Raw genomic sequence first — 13,936 nt, forward strand, 5'->3', positions numbered from 1 at the left:
GTCCCTTGGACACACCCCCATCCTTGTGGGCTGTTTGAACACATCCTTACCTTCCCGGACCACACGGTGTCCGGGCTCATTTTGTATTTTCGCTGTGCGGGCCACAGGGCCAGCCGTGTTTGCAAGGGTTTGGGGTAACTTTACCGCAGCTGCACAAATCCCCCCCAAACCTGCCCGCTTAAACCACTCACGCTGGTTCTCCAACAGCGCTGGGCTCACAGGTCCTAACACCCAGGCGGGGGCAGGGCTGGTTCCCCCGGGGCCCCAAGGAGTCCTGTTTCCCCCACTTTTCCGGCTTCCAGAGGCGCCGCATCCTGGGCCCGCGGGCCCTCCCCATCCCCACGGCCAGCAACGCGGCCTCTCGTGAAGCCTCCCTCTCGTGAGGACGCTGGGCGCCCCAGGCACCCAGGGTCACCTCCGCCTCAGGGGCCTGGGCTTGCTGCCTCCTGCACAGTCCCCTCTGCCATGTAGGTGACATGCCGCCTCCTCTGTGACCCTTGTTGTTTTGGGGCCTCCACACACAGTTATCCCAGTTTCTGGGCACTCTGGCCTTCCCTCCTGCTTCCCGGGTTGACAAGTATTTCAAAGTCTGCATAGCACAGTGCCTTCCCCGATGCTTCCTTGTTTGTGGCCATTTAAATTTAATTAATGCAAAATTAAAAGTTCCATTTCTTGGGGCGCCTGGGTGGCGCAGTCGGTTAAGCGTCCGACTTCAGCCAGGTCACGATCTCGCGGTCCGTGAGTTCGAGCCCCGCGTCGGGCTCTGGGCTGATGGCTCAGAGCCTGGAGCCTGTTTCCGATTCTGTGTCTCCCTCTCTCTCTGCCCCTCCCCCGTTCATGCTCTGTCTCTCTCTGTCCCGAAAATAAATAAACGTTGAAAAAAAAAAAATTTAAAAAAAAAAAAAAGTTCCATTTCTTAATGGCACAGGTCACCTTTCAGATGCTCAGTCACTCAGTGTGGCTGGCTGGCGGCTCTTGTAATGGAGAGCTCAGATCTAGAACATTCCCATCATCGCAGAAAGTTCTGTTGGACAATGCTGGACTGGAACATTCTAGAGTGATCCTGTTCGGTATAGGAGCCATCAGCCATATGTGGCTGTTTACGTTTACATTTATTTAAAATTTTTTAATATTTAAAAAAACATTTTTTTTTCAACGTTTATTTATTTTTGGGACAGAGAGAGACAGAGCATGAATGGGGGAGGGGCAGAGAGAGGGAGACACAGAATCGGAAACAGGCTCCAGGCTCTGAGCCATCAGCCCAGAGCCCGACGCGGGGCTCGAACCCACGGACCGCGAGATCGTGACCTGGCTGAAGTCGGACGCTTAACCGACTGCGCCACCCAGGCGCCCCAAAATTTTTTAATATTTATTTGTAAGACAGAGTGCAAGCTAGGGAGAGGCGGCGGGGGATGGGGTGGGGACTCTATGCTGACAACAGAGAACCTGATGGCAGGGCTTGAACTCAGGAGCCGTGACATCATGACCCGAGCCTAAGTCACATGTTCAACCGACCGAACCACCCAGGCGCCCCCACGTTTATATTTAACTTCTATTGGCCACTGAATTCCAGCAGAGGCTGGTGTGACTTTCTCCTTGTAAAGGCTAAGGTCCAGGGGTGAGGGAGACAAAAATGGGGACTGCCGTGGAAGGCCCGACTGGGATGGATGAGACTAAAGGAGTCCCAAGGCCATGTTCCAGTTAAGCATTTCAACCTTGTCTCCCAGTATTGTAACCCGTCCCTCTGACTACCCTTTGTTCCCTGAACGTGCCCTGTGATCCCATCACCTCCAAGCCTTTGCCACGCTGTCTCCCCATTACCAGTCAACCCCTCTATCTAGCCTTCCCCTTATTCCCGGGGCAGAATTCATCTCTCTTCTTCTGAAGTTCTGACTTACCCATCCACCATCCCTCCACTCATTCATTCACCCTCCACCTGTCTATTTACTCATCCATCCATCTATCCATCCATCCAACAAATACTAAGCACCTTCCAGGTTCCAGGCATTGTTTATTCTTCTGTTTGGCTTGTTGGCGTTTTCCCGGCCCCAGAGGGGTTGTGTCTGCATCGATCCCTTCCAGAATGTATTGTCTGAGGGCACAGATGGAGGGCGGGAACTACATGTAACATGTGCCAGGCTTTGCATTAACCTACGGGCGATTAAGCCCTGATTAAGCCCCCATTTTACAGATAAGAAAACTGAGGTCAGGGAGATAACATGCCCAGGGTCATGAAGCAGGAAGGCGGTCTGTCTGTCTTTAGAGATTCTTTCCCTACCCTGGTGGGCATGAGGTGACATATCCCTCCTGTCCCAGGGAACTCTCAAGGGAACACGTGGTCATGCAGGTGACTTATCGTTCCCGCAGCGAACCCACTCTGCAGATGGGAGAACCATGGGGTTACACTTCAGCATCTCCCTGAAATCTGATGAGACACGGAATGGAGGCCTTCTCAGCAGATACTGGGTGAGAGTCACATTGATGTGCTGAGCCCGTGAACCCAGAGGGCGACGAAAACTTGTCTCAGTCTTTGGCTTCCCAGAGTGTGCCTGGATGTGAAGAAGCTGACCTTTTGCTGAGCATCCCTGACCCCAGGAAACGCTCCCCAGCCCTCTGGCCAGGAACATAGCCCCTGTAGGTGGTCATCGGTTTGAGTTACTCCAGCTCACAATGGCTCAAGCAAAGCAGGAGAGCTTACTGGCACTCATAACTAAGAGGTTGGGATGGACCGCCTTCAGGCACAGCTGGATCCAGGGCCTCAAATGGCTCAAGAATCCACCTGGGGTCTCAGCTTTCCCCGGGAGCCCCAGGACCTCTGGCATCCTGAGCGTCAGCTTCGCATCCCCGCAGTAGAGAGCGAGCACATCCCTCAGACATTTCTGGTAAGTTCTAGGACAGCAAGAGCTCAGATCAGGCCCGCCCCTGTTACATCTTTCAGAAACCCCTTGCTTGGGCTCCAGCCCCCACCCCCTTTCCAAGGACTTACTTTCGACCCCCTCGATGTCCCGTCTTTCCCTTGACCCCTCAGCCCTCGAGGGGCTGCTTTCTTCTTGTGTCCAAAATGCCAGGGGGACTGGTCTCCACACTCTCACCTCCCACTGCCCCCATAGCCTCCGGCCCGATGGCCACGGCCTGACTTCACCCCAGGTCGCCTGGGGCCACTGCAGCCGTGTTCAACCCCACCGCTGAACTGAGGGCCAGACCCCACGTCACGTGTCGCCCACCCACCCGTACTGTTTCCCGTGGCTGCTGTAACATTGCCACAAAGCGAGTGAGAGGCATTTGCTCCTCACGGCTGGCTCCTTCCGGAGGCTCTAGGGAAGGTCCTCTGTGCCTCTCCCAGCCTCTGGGGCCCCAGGCGTCCCTGGCTCAACTTCACATGGCTCCTCTCTGTGGGGCCAGGTCTCAAATCCCCCCTCTGTGTGTGTGTCCTTTTTTTAAACGTCATTTGAGAGAGAGAGAGACAGAGAGACAGAGAGAGAGGGAGAGACAGAATCCCAAGCAGGCTCCGCGCTGTCAGCGCAGAGCCCGATGCGGGGCTCGAACCCACCAACCGTGAGACCATGACCTGAGCTGCGATCAGGAGTCGGGCGCTTAACCGACCAGGGGCCCCTGTATGCAGGTCCTTTATAAGGATGCTCGTCATGAGACTTGGGGTCCGCCTTAATTCAGGGGGAGCCTCAGTTACATCTGCGAAGATCCTTTATCCAAATACGGTCCGTTCACAGGTTCCGGGGCCATGACTCAACCAGTTCAGCCGCGATCCTCATCAGAGCCGAGAGCGTGGAGAACCCGTTTCACACGTGGGGAAACTCCAGGCGGAGTGAACCGGAGCCCCAGGTGTGTGTGGCTGTTCGAGACCCACCCCGGGCCCTGCAGCCCCAGGTGCCGCTGGTCAGCCGGAGGGGCTGACGCGGCCACCACTCCCTGGGGACCTGCCCACGGGGTTCCCCGTCCATCTGCCCCTCCTGTTGCCCCACCTGTCTTCGGGAGCCCCCCCCCGCCTCCTCCTGGAAGCCCTCCAGGTGGCTCCACCACGCCTTCCTGGCTTTCCTAGCAGGCTCTGTTCTGCAGGCCCCTCCTCACCGCCCACTGAAGCCAGCAGCCCGTGGGTCCCCGGCTCCCAGGCTTGTCTCCAGAGCAGTCCTGGGCCCTCCCTGTCACCGTGTCCCATGCCTCCTACCCCACCCTCCACTCACTCCCGAGCATTCTTCCTCTCCTTGGGAACTGTGGTGGCACCCGCTGACTGCAGACGGTCCAACCCATGGTCCCACAGTCCCGACTCCGGGCCAAAGTCAGTCATCTAGTGGCCCCCTTGCTCCCCACTAGACCTGGAGGGTGAGGGATGGCATGTGCGGCTACAACGCAGACATCCTTTGGGGCTGGGAGGTGTTAGAACCCATGCTGCGAGCGGGGTTCCCAACCTCTCTCTCCTTCTGCAAAATGGGCTGGGAGACCCCCCAGCACCACCCCCCCCCCAAGCCTGGCACCCCTCCCTCCACAGCAGCCAAAGCTGGTCCCATGGTCAGCTGTCCCCTGGAACGTGGGGGCCCTGAACCTCAGGAAAGGGGGACCTGGCTGGACCACCTTCTCCGCAGACCCAATGCTCCCGTCTGGAAGCAGACACGGGGCCCGGCTTCTGGAAGAGCGGGGCTTGGACATGGGGTATCCTGAGTCCAGATGCCTTTATTTGGAAGATTAGGGGGTGAAGGGGCCGGATCTGAGCACCCCCTCCCCCAACCCTCCCTCCCACGCCCACCTGCCCCACACCACGCCAAGGGCTCACAGGTAGCAAAAGGGCTTTATTAAGAAGGCTTTAAAGTCAAAAAATAAAACTCTTGATACAATTTTCTGAACCCTTAAGTCAGCTCAGCAAATATATAATCAGTAATTTAGCTGTGTAAGATGAAAGGTCCGTTACTTTATTTAAAATAAAATATATTTTAGTTCTTAAAATTTATTCCATAAAGTACATATTTCCCTATAAATTCCCTACATATACACAAGAGGTAAAAAGCAAAAGGTTTAAAAAAACACAATTTAAAAAAATTTAAAAACTGACAACAGAAACCACAGCAGAAGGGTATTAATAATTAAAAACACAAAGTTAGAAATTTCTGGTTGGGACCCTCCCCACCCCCCCACCCTTCCAGCCTGTCCCCCCGCTGACGTACAAAAGGGTAACTGGTGAGCCCCCCACAGGGAGTAAAAACGTCGCATTGTCCTCCTAGGGGCCTCTGCGGAGGCGGAGGCCGAGGCCGCCTCCCAGGCCAGCAGGTCCTGTCTGAAATCCGCCAAGTCCCAAAGGACAACCGGGAGTTGTAAAAATCGGATGTGTGTGTGTGTGTGTGTGTATATATATATATTTTTATCTTCGTAAAAAGATCACCCTGGGGGCCGGGGAGTCTTAAATAGAAAGTGCAGGCAGACCTTTTCTCTCTGGTTTATTTTAACCTGTCGACTCAATACTGTTTATTGGTTAAGAACTGTGGTGCCGTCGGGCGGCCGTCTCCACGCCTGGGACCGAGTTAAAGCTCGTCTGCGAACGCTGGCCGCGCCGCCCCCGCCGCCCCCGCGCCCGCCGCCCCCCACCCCTGCCCCGGGCCGCTAGGAAAAGATATGAATGGCCTGGGTGGCGGGCGTGCGGCAGGCGGGGCACTCGGGCTCGCTCTTGCCGCAGATGCGGACGGCGCAGTCCATGCAGAAGAGGTTGTGGCCGCAGGGCACCAGCGCGGCCATCACCTCGCCCTCGGCGCACACCACGCACTCGCGCGCCAGGGCCGGGGCGGGGGCGGCCGGGGGCTTGCGGCCGCCCTCGGAGGGGCTGGAGTCCAGGGGGGGACACGCCGCGGCCGCGGCGCCGCCGGGCAACGAGGTGGCGGCGGGGAAGGCCGGCAGCGAGCCCGGCGCCGGCCGCCAGGCCAGGGCGCCCACCGGGTCCGCGGCGCCGCCGCGGCGGGCCAGCGGGAGCTCCAGGCCCAGGGCCGCGGGCTCGGGCAGCGTGGGCGAGTGGCGCGGCGAGCCGGTCCCGCTGCTGCGCCGGGCGCCCGGCGCGGGGGGCGCGGGGGCCCCGTTGACGGCCGAGCAGCCGCTGAAGTTGGGCAGCGGCGCGGCCCGCTCGAAGGGGGCCCAGATGGTGGCCGCGGCGGGCACGGTCAGGTCCAGCGCCAGGAAGTCGAAGCCGAAGTCACAGTCCTCGGGCGCGGGCGGCCCCGAGGGGGCCCCCGGGCCGTCGCCGCCGAAGGAGAAGCCCCCGTTGCCCGGGCCGCCGCCGCCGCCGCCGCCGCCGCCTCCGCCGCCGCCACCGCGCCGCCGTAGGGGCTGGCGGGGCCCGCGTCGGGCACTGGCGGCCCTCCGCGGCCCGCGGCATAGAAGGCCTCGGGGCCCCCCGGCGCGCCCAGGGCCGCGTCGCCGCGGAGACCAGCCGTGGGCGCCGGGGGCCGCCGCCCCGGGTTGGGGGCCTTGGCCCAGAGGCCGGCGGCCGTCCCGAGCAGGTCCAGACACACGTCGGTGCCGTTGGCATGGAAGTCGCTGTCGGGGCCCGCGTCCGTGAAGGCGCCCGTGCGCAGCGTGATGTGCGCCTCGATCTCCTCGCGCGCCCGGTCCACGTTCTCGGGCATGCCCGTCACGGCGAACACGGGCTCCTTGTCCCGCCCCGGCGTCACGATGTAGGTGTGCGTCCGCTGCTGGATGCGCTTGATGGTGGCGCCCTTGGGCCCCACCACCAGCCCCACCACGCGGTAGGGCACGCGCACCTGGATGGTGGTCTGTCCCGGCAGGTGCGGAGGGCCCTGCGCGGCGCCCGGCAGCCCGCCCGCCTTGCCGCGCGTGGCGCGGATCACGGAGAAGTGCTCGGCGGCCGACAGGATCTCGCGTTTGGCCATCTCCACATCCTCCTTGCGGCCAGTCACGATGAAGACGGGCTCCTCCCCGCGCACCGGCGTCTTGATGTAGGTGTTCGTCTTGGCCCGCAGAGCCTTGATCTTGCACCCTGGGGGTGGCGGTGGGGAGAGACAGTAAGGATGGGGACCCCTCCCCAGGGCAGCCCTTGGAGGAGCAGCTGCAGGGGCCGGCCGGCGCGGTGGGGGTTGGGGGGAGGGCTGGGAGCCCCCACCTCGCTGCCCTCTCCACCCTGGCCTTTATCCTCAGACACGCATCTCGGCTTCCCCTCTGGTCCCAGGCTGGAAGGTGGTGGTGGCTTTGGCTAGAAGGCAAGGAGGACCCCACTGCGGGTTGAATGGTGCCCCCCAAATTCACGTCCACCCGGTACGTGTGAACAGGACTGTATTTGGAAAGGTCTTTGCAGGCGTCATTAGTTAACAGGAGGTCGCACGGGAATGGGGTCAGCCCTGAACCCAGTGACAGGTGTCCTTATAAGAGGGACACAAAGACAGCCATTGGGACGAGGCAGCCACAGGCCCAGGGCGCAGGGGACCGGCGGCCACCACCAGAAGCTAGGTGAGCAAGTTCGGGAGACGATCCCCCTCCTCCTGGAGGGAGCGTGGCCCAGCCAGCATCTTGCATTCGTATGTCCGCGCTCCGTGGGGGGATTCGTTTCTATCGTTTCAAGCCACCCAGTCTGTTCTGTCCGTCCCGGGACGCCAATGCAGACCCCCGACACGGAGTCCCCATCAACACCTGGGATTTTCTCCTGGCCAGCTGACCCCTCGCCCCAGCCCACAGGGAGCCAGGTCTCACTCAGCCTCTTGCACCCTCACTCACTCCACCCGAAGGTCCTGTGGTCCCAGCCTCTGAGGGGATGATGCTCACGGACACAGCACTGCGCTGTCCCAGGCCGGGCGGGGGGCCTGACACCGTGGGGGGCACCGGAGTATCGGCGTGCAGCGTGGGCTGGGAGGCCCCGGGCTGTGACGGGGTGCCTGTGCAGGCGTCTGACACCCCCACCTCCTCTCTGGGGGGCCTTCTGAGACATCCTGAGTCTGGGCGACCCCCCCCCCCCACCGGCTCTGGGCGGCAAGAGGGACACGGGGATACTGTTTCAATACAGAGGGCGCCCCGGTGAGGATAACACTGTTGCCGACTTCTCAGGCAGAAGCTTACAAAGCTGGGGGACCAGCGCACCTGCCCTGGAAGGAATCCAAGATGCACCAGACAGGGGGGACTGCTCGGCGCGAGGGAACCCTGGGAGGTGGCAGGGTTGTCCCAGGGGCAGCCCCACCCTGAGCCCAAGGACAGCAGGCCCGTCCAGAGCTTTGAGCAAAAGCACAGCCAAGTGAATGGGGTCAGAAACCTCCAGGGGAGGGTGGAAGTTGGGGCGTGGCCCATCCCCTGGGTCCCGAGCCCCCACCCCCGGGTCCTCCCTCAGTGGCTCACCGCCTCACTGGCATCCCCCCAAAACCCACCCTGACCCGGACCCGTCTCCACTTCTGTCCAGATGGTCCCCTCCCCACGTGGCGGCTGGTGGGTAAGCTTTCAAACCACAAGTGTCAGTCCGGACCCTCTCCGGGGGCTCCGCCCGCCCCGGCCTCCCTGCCCCCACACGGCCTTTACCCTCCTTAACAGTGTCCTCAGTGCCGCCTGCCTGCACCCCCTTCTCTGCATCCAGTCACCGCCCAGCGCCCCTTCCTCCAGGAAGCCCATACTGATCGCACCAGGGTCCCAGCACACACCTCTCAGCCTACTTCCTGAGCTCCCCCTGCTGGTGGCCCGTGAGGATGAGCGCGCGGGGGTCACAGGGGCCGCTCAAAGGACCGCCCCGTGTCTGTTTCCTCACGAGTAAGAGAAGGGCACAAACTGACCCGGCCTCCTGGGTCTGGGGCCACAAGGGCCACGGACTGGCAGGTGCCCCCAGGCAGGTGCCCAGCCGTCACCCGCGTGTGCACGGCCAGCAGGCCCGTGCAGAGGACAGGGAACAAGACCGGGAGAAGGGGTGGGGGGTCACCGAGCCAGGGCGGGAGAGGAAACCGGGGTGGGGGGGGCACCCCCTGCGCAGGGAAGCAGCCTGGTTCCCCTCACACAGAACTGGCACCCATCCTGTCCCCCCGCCCCCCCGCAAAAGGTGGCCCTGGACGGAGCCTCCAGCGGCCAAGAGGAGACGCATTTCTGCGGTGACACCATTTGAGTCAAGCCCCACCCTCGCCGAGACCCCAAGAAATGACAGAGTTTGAGGGGGCGGTGGGGCCGCCAGGTCTGGGAAACCGAGGCCCCGAGCGTGAACCAGCCACCTTCCCGCCCTGGTGGGTACAAGCCAGTGAGGCCAGAGTGAGTGATGGCAGGGACCAAGCCTCCCGCTTGGGGGGAACCCTGGGAGCCACCACTTATGGCTGGTCCCAGGCTGAAATGCAGATTCCCGGGCCCTGCCACCAGGAAGCCACCTCGGGCAGGTGCGCCCGGGGGAAAGGGGGTGACCGCCCTGAAGCTGTCTCTGCCCCGCCCCAGCACCTCCCACCTCGCTGCGGTTGGGCCCCCGCCCTCGTATAGGGTTGCCGAGGGTCCCCGTGCGGAGCCAGGTCCCAACCCTCATGTGACCTCATTCTGGGGTCCTGGCCACCCGTGTGCTGCCCCAGGGACCCCACACAGAGACCACAGACAGGCCGGCCCCTGCAAGGAGGACCCGAACCAGGGGAGGACTCCCAGGGTGCCCGGCAGAGGGAACCGTAGGGGCAGAGTCTGGAAGCAGGACAGCGCTGGAACACATCCTCACAATGACCAGTGCAGTGCTGTCCCCAAGGCAGGGCCCAAATGGGCTGCAGTCCTGTGGGGGGAGGCCGCGTCACCGTGGGGCGGTCTGTTTGGTGGGTGGGGGGAGCTGGCCCGTGCGGGCGACGTGGGCACGGTAGGCCAGGTCTACGCTCACCAACACCAGGAACCCCCAACCCAGAGCCAGGGGACCCCCTTCTTTCTGCGCCCCACAGCGGACACACAGAAACAGGGGGGCCTGGGCCCCAGCACAGCCCCGCAGCGCCCCCAACTTCCAGTAAGAGCACCGAGGCCCGCAGCGCTGGGGCCGGGCTCCGGGGGGGTCGGGGCGGGAGAGCAGTGGGCAAAGCAGGCTTCTCCCCACTGAGAGAGGCCAGCCCGAGAGCGCGGACCCCAGCCTGACGGCAGCAGAGACAGAGGGACCCGGTGTGGCTGAGCACCAGCTCGTCTCTGGTATCATTCACTCCTTCCTGACCCAAACCTCCAGGCAGCTGCCCACGACTTTGACCCAGCCCAGCCCAGCCCCACAGGGACACGCCCAGCAAGGGTGCAAGCTAGCCAGAGGCTCTGAGGAGGATGGGGCCCAAGGTCATACCTGGGGCAAGTGGGCACCACGTGTCCCCCCAACCCTGGAGCCGTGGGAGGTAAAGTCCTCTCCTGGGCCCCACCTCTGTTCCCTGCGGCGCAGACCGAGCCCAAGGGACTAAGGTTCAAATCCCAGCCCTGCCGACCCGGCCGTGGCCCGTGTCTCTGTCCCCTGTGACCCGCAGCTACAGGGAACCTTCTCTGGGGGATCTCTTGAGGCTCAGCGGGGCGGGGCAGGCCGAGGCCCCCAGGCAGGCACCTTGTAGGCGCTGCAACCTGAGGGAGGAGAGCGAACTCTCGGCGTCTGTGGTCGCTTACCCTGTCCCCGGAGGGTGCAGAAACCCACTCTAAGATTGAAAACACAGCTCAGGTGAGGGCCGGGGGAAGGGTCGGCCACCAGGTCTGTGCGATGCTGGCCTGGCCACTAGGGGATGGAGTGGTCCTGGGCCCGGGTCTTGAGGAGTTCAGGGCCTGCGCTGGTGAGAGCCTGAACAGTAGGAAGGGGCAGGCTTCGTGTCCGGGAACCCACAAGGTGGCAAGGTGGGGGCAGACGGGGGAGCGGAGTGGGCGGGGGGGGGGGCAGGACTGGGGCACGGTCCTCCAGGCTGTGCTTGACAGCTGGGCCGGAGAAGCCACGACTGGTCCTAGAGCTGAGAGACGCAAGGTGCCAGCCAGTCCCGAGGTCACGCTTCCCCACCGGACACCCCGCGTCCCGCTTACGGGACTGTGCTGACAGGGCAGAGCCTGCTTGGGGTTCTCTCTCCCTCTCGACCCCTCCCCTGCTCAGGTTGGCCCGCGCGCGCGCTCTCTCTCTCCCTCTCTCGAGATAAACACATAAACTTAAGCCCCGAAAGCGCCTCACAAATCCCCCGAGGGAGGTGCTGTCCCCCGACCCCAGAGAAGAGATCCCACCCGCCTCGGGTCACGGGGCCGGCCCAGTCTGCACCCCGACAGCCTGCCTTCCTGTCTGCCACCAGCAAGACCCCAAACCGACACCCAATAAACGGGTGCCAAAACACCACCCGGGAGGTCGGGCGGCAGCTTGGTCCTCTACAACCAAAGGCATAGGTCGGAGCGCTCTCTGCTTGACTCCCAAGAACACTGGCGTGGGCTCGGCCTGTCCGGAAGGACCCCCCGGGTGCCGGGACACGCGCGTTCACGGGGAACATGCCCTCGTGCTGTGGGGTCGTGTCCCCCCAACCAGCCAGCAGATCAGCCTAGTGATTTTGGACAACAGCCCCCGGGGCTGGGTTTCCACGTCTGCCCCACCCCCCAGCCCCCAGCACAGGGCAAAGTCTGGTTATACCTCCCAGGACAGGTGTGGGGGACCGGGGCTGGGAAGGGACTGCAGTAGGGTGGCAGCGGGAGGCGTCAGGCTGGAGTCCTGCTGTGCTGGCTGAGACCCGCCTGTCCCCTCCCCTACCCCCAACTCCTGGGCCCTCACCCAGGCACGACATCTGCACACAAAGCAGGAGAACTAACTGGGCAAACCACCCCTCCCACCCGGAACTCCCAAAGGGCAGTGTGTCGGGGGCGCCCCTGTGGTCCCTCTGCCCCTGGTGGCAAGGTGACAAGTCACCGTGCGATTCAAGCCCCCCCCCCCCCCCCCCCCCCCCCCCCGGCTCCTGTTACTGAGTCGGCGCTCCAAGGCCAGCCTGTCCTGCAGCACCATCTCAAACCCCGCCCAGACCCCACCCCACGTTCTAGAACCTGGCCTCCAAGCCGGGAGCGGGGCACAGAGAGGTGCAGGCAGGAGAGAGCTGGGGCTGGGGGCTGCCGACTGAAAGGGTGGGTGGGCGTGTGTCCGGAGGAGCACTGCCCACCATCCTCCCGCCCGCCCGCAGCTCCAGGGCCAATGAGCGGCCGCCGGCCTGATGTCACCCTGCAAATCTCAGACTGGCTCTCTAACAAAGAGAACAATGGGGCGGCCACAGGGACTCTCTGACAATGCTGTTACCAGGACCCCCACACCCCGGGGTCTGCTGCCAAGGCCTGCCAGGGGAGGGCTACGAGGCTGGACCCCAGGAGAGCTTTTACAGATGGTCCTTAAGCATGTCCCCAAATCCCCGACTTGGGGCTGACAGTGGGGTGGGGATCCTCATCCTGTCCTCCCGCCCCACACCCCCAGCAGGGCCCCCAGGCTGGCAAGTGGAGATGTATACCCTCTTTGTACGCCCAACTTCTGTCTCGACCCTGCCTGAGCACCCCCCCCGCCCCGCCCCCAAGCCCCCCTCAAGCCCCAGCGAGCCCCGCCCCATGCCTGCTTTGGGTGTGGAGCGCCCACCGCCCAGCCCAGCCTCCTGGTCCTCGGATGCCACCGCTGGCGACCCAGGACCTGGGCAGAGGTGCTGCACGGAGGACCCTGACCCGGCTGGGGGCGTCCAGACAAAGGCAGCGGCGGCCGGAGCGCAGAGAGGAGGAGCGCGGGCTGCGCCCAACTTTCTCGCGCGGCCCACGGCAGGACAAAGGCGCACAGGCGGCCCACTGAGGCTCGGAGCCCACACGCGGGGCGTGGCCAGGGTCTGGCATCCGGCCGCCGGCAAGGCAGGGCTGGGCTGGGGCGGCCCCCTCCCCAGGGCGAGCGGCGCGGGGACCCCGGGAAGCTGGGCGCGGCGCCCCAGACGGCGGCCACTCACCCTGGCGACCCACGATCTCGGCGACGTGCTCGGAACTGGGCACGGGCACGCACTCGGTCATGTTCACGCTCTTCTTGCGGCTGCCGATCACGTTCATCTGCTCGGCCAGCAGCGTCGAGGGGCCAAGGGCCGCGGGGTGCGGCGCGAAGCCAGCGAACACGTCGGGTGGCGACGGCCGGGGCGGCGGCGGGCTCACGTCGGGCTCCAGCAGCGGCAGCGAGCCCGGCGCCACCGCCTCGGCCACCGCGGGTGCGCCCGCCTCGGGCCCGTCGGGGGGCGCGGGCTCAGCCGCCGCCCCGCCGTCCGCGCCGCCCGCCGCCGCCGCCGCCGCCCCGCCGTCCCCGCCGCCCGCGGCCGCCCCCTCGTCGTCCGGGCCGCCCGCGCTCCCCAGCCCCAGCCCCGAGAGCTGGTCCAGCGCCAGGCGCAGCGCGGCGGCGGCGGCGGCGGCGGCAGCGGCCGCGTCGTCGGGCGCGGCCTCCTCGGCGCCCTCGGGCAGGGGCGGCGGCGGCGGGGGCGGCGGGGGCGGGGGGGGCGGGCGCGGGCTGGGGTCGCCGCCGCCGCCGTCGGGCTGGCCGGTGGAGCCGGGCATGGCGGCGCTAGCGCTCGGGCCCGCGCCCCTGCCTCTCGGCCGCCGGCCGCCCGCGCCGCCGCCGCCGCCGCCCGCGCCGCCGCCGCGCTCCGCCTCTGAGAGCTGGGCCGCCGGCCCCCGGCATCCAGCGGCGGGGCGGGCGCGGCGGGCGGGGCGGCGGCGCGGGGCTGCTTGGGCCGCGGGCGGCGGGGCGGCGCGACTCTGCTTGCTGCTTGGCGGCGGGGGCTCGGCGGCGGCGGCGGCGCGGGCGGCGGCGGCGGCGCGGACGCTGCTTCCCTCCCGCCCGCCCGCCGCCCTCCTCCGGCCGCCGCCGCCCCGCCCCGTGACGCGCGCGCGGCCAACAATGGGGCGCCGGCAAGGCGCACGCGCGCGCGGGGCGGGGCGCGGTCACGTGGCGGGCGCGGGCGCGGGCGCAGGTAGGTGCCCGCGGGCCGCGGCTCCCTGCGCGCGCGGCTCCTCTCGCGGC

General features: G+C 64.9%; 1 protein-coding gene across 1 annotated transcript; it reads right to left on the reverse strand.

The window, feature by feature from the left end:
- Positions 1–4,782: 4,782 nt before the first annotated feature.
- MEX3D (mex-3 RNA binding family member D) lies at positions 4,783–13,772 on the reverse strand. Its single transcript, XM_045491263.1, has 3 exons — positions 12,882–13,772; positions 6,308–6,991; positions 4,783–6,263 (listed from the first exon to the last, which is right to left on the reverse strand). Exons 1-3 carry the CDS (start codon positions 13,468–13,470, stop codon positions 5,608–5,610), a joined length of 1,929 nt encoding a protein of 642 aa, XP_045347219.1. The 5' UTR covers positions 13,471–13,772; the 3' UTR covers positions 4,783–5,607.
- Between the last annotated feature and the right edge of the window lie 164 nt (positions 13,773–13,936).

This window comes from Leopardus geoffroyi, chromosome A2 (assembly GCF_018350155.1).
Source record: "Leopardus geoffroyi isolate Oge1 chromosome A2, O.geoffroyi_Oge1_pat1.0, whole genome shotgun sequence".
Classification (NCBI taxonomy): Eukaryota; Metazoa; Chordata; class Mammalia; order Carnivora; family Felidae; genus Leopardus; species Leopardus geoffroyi.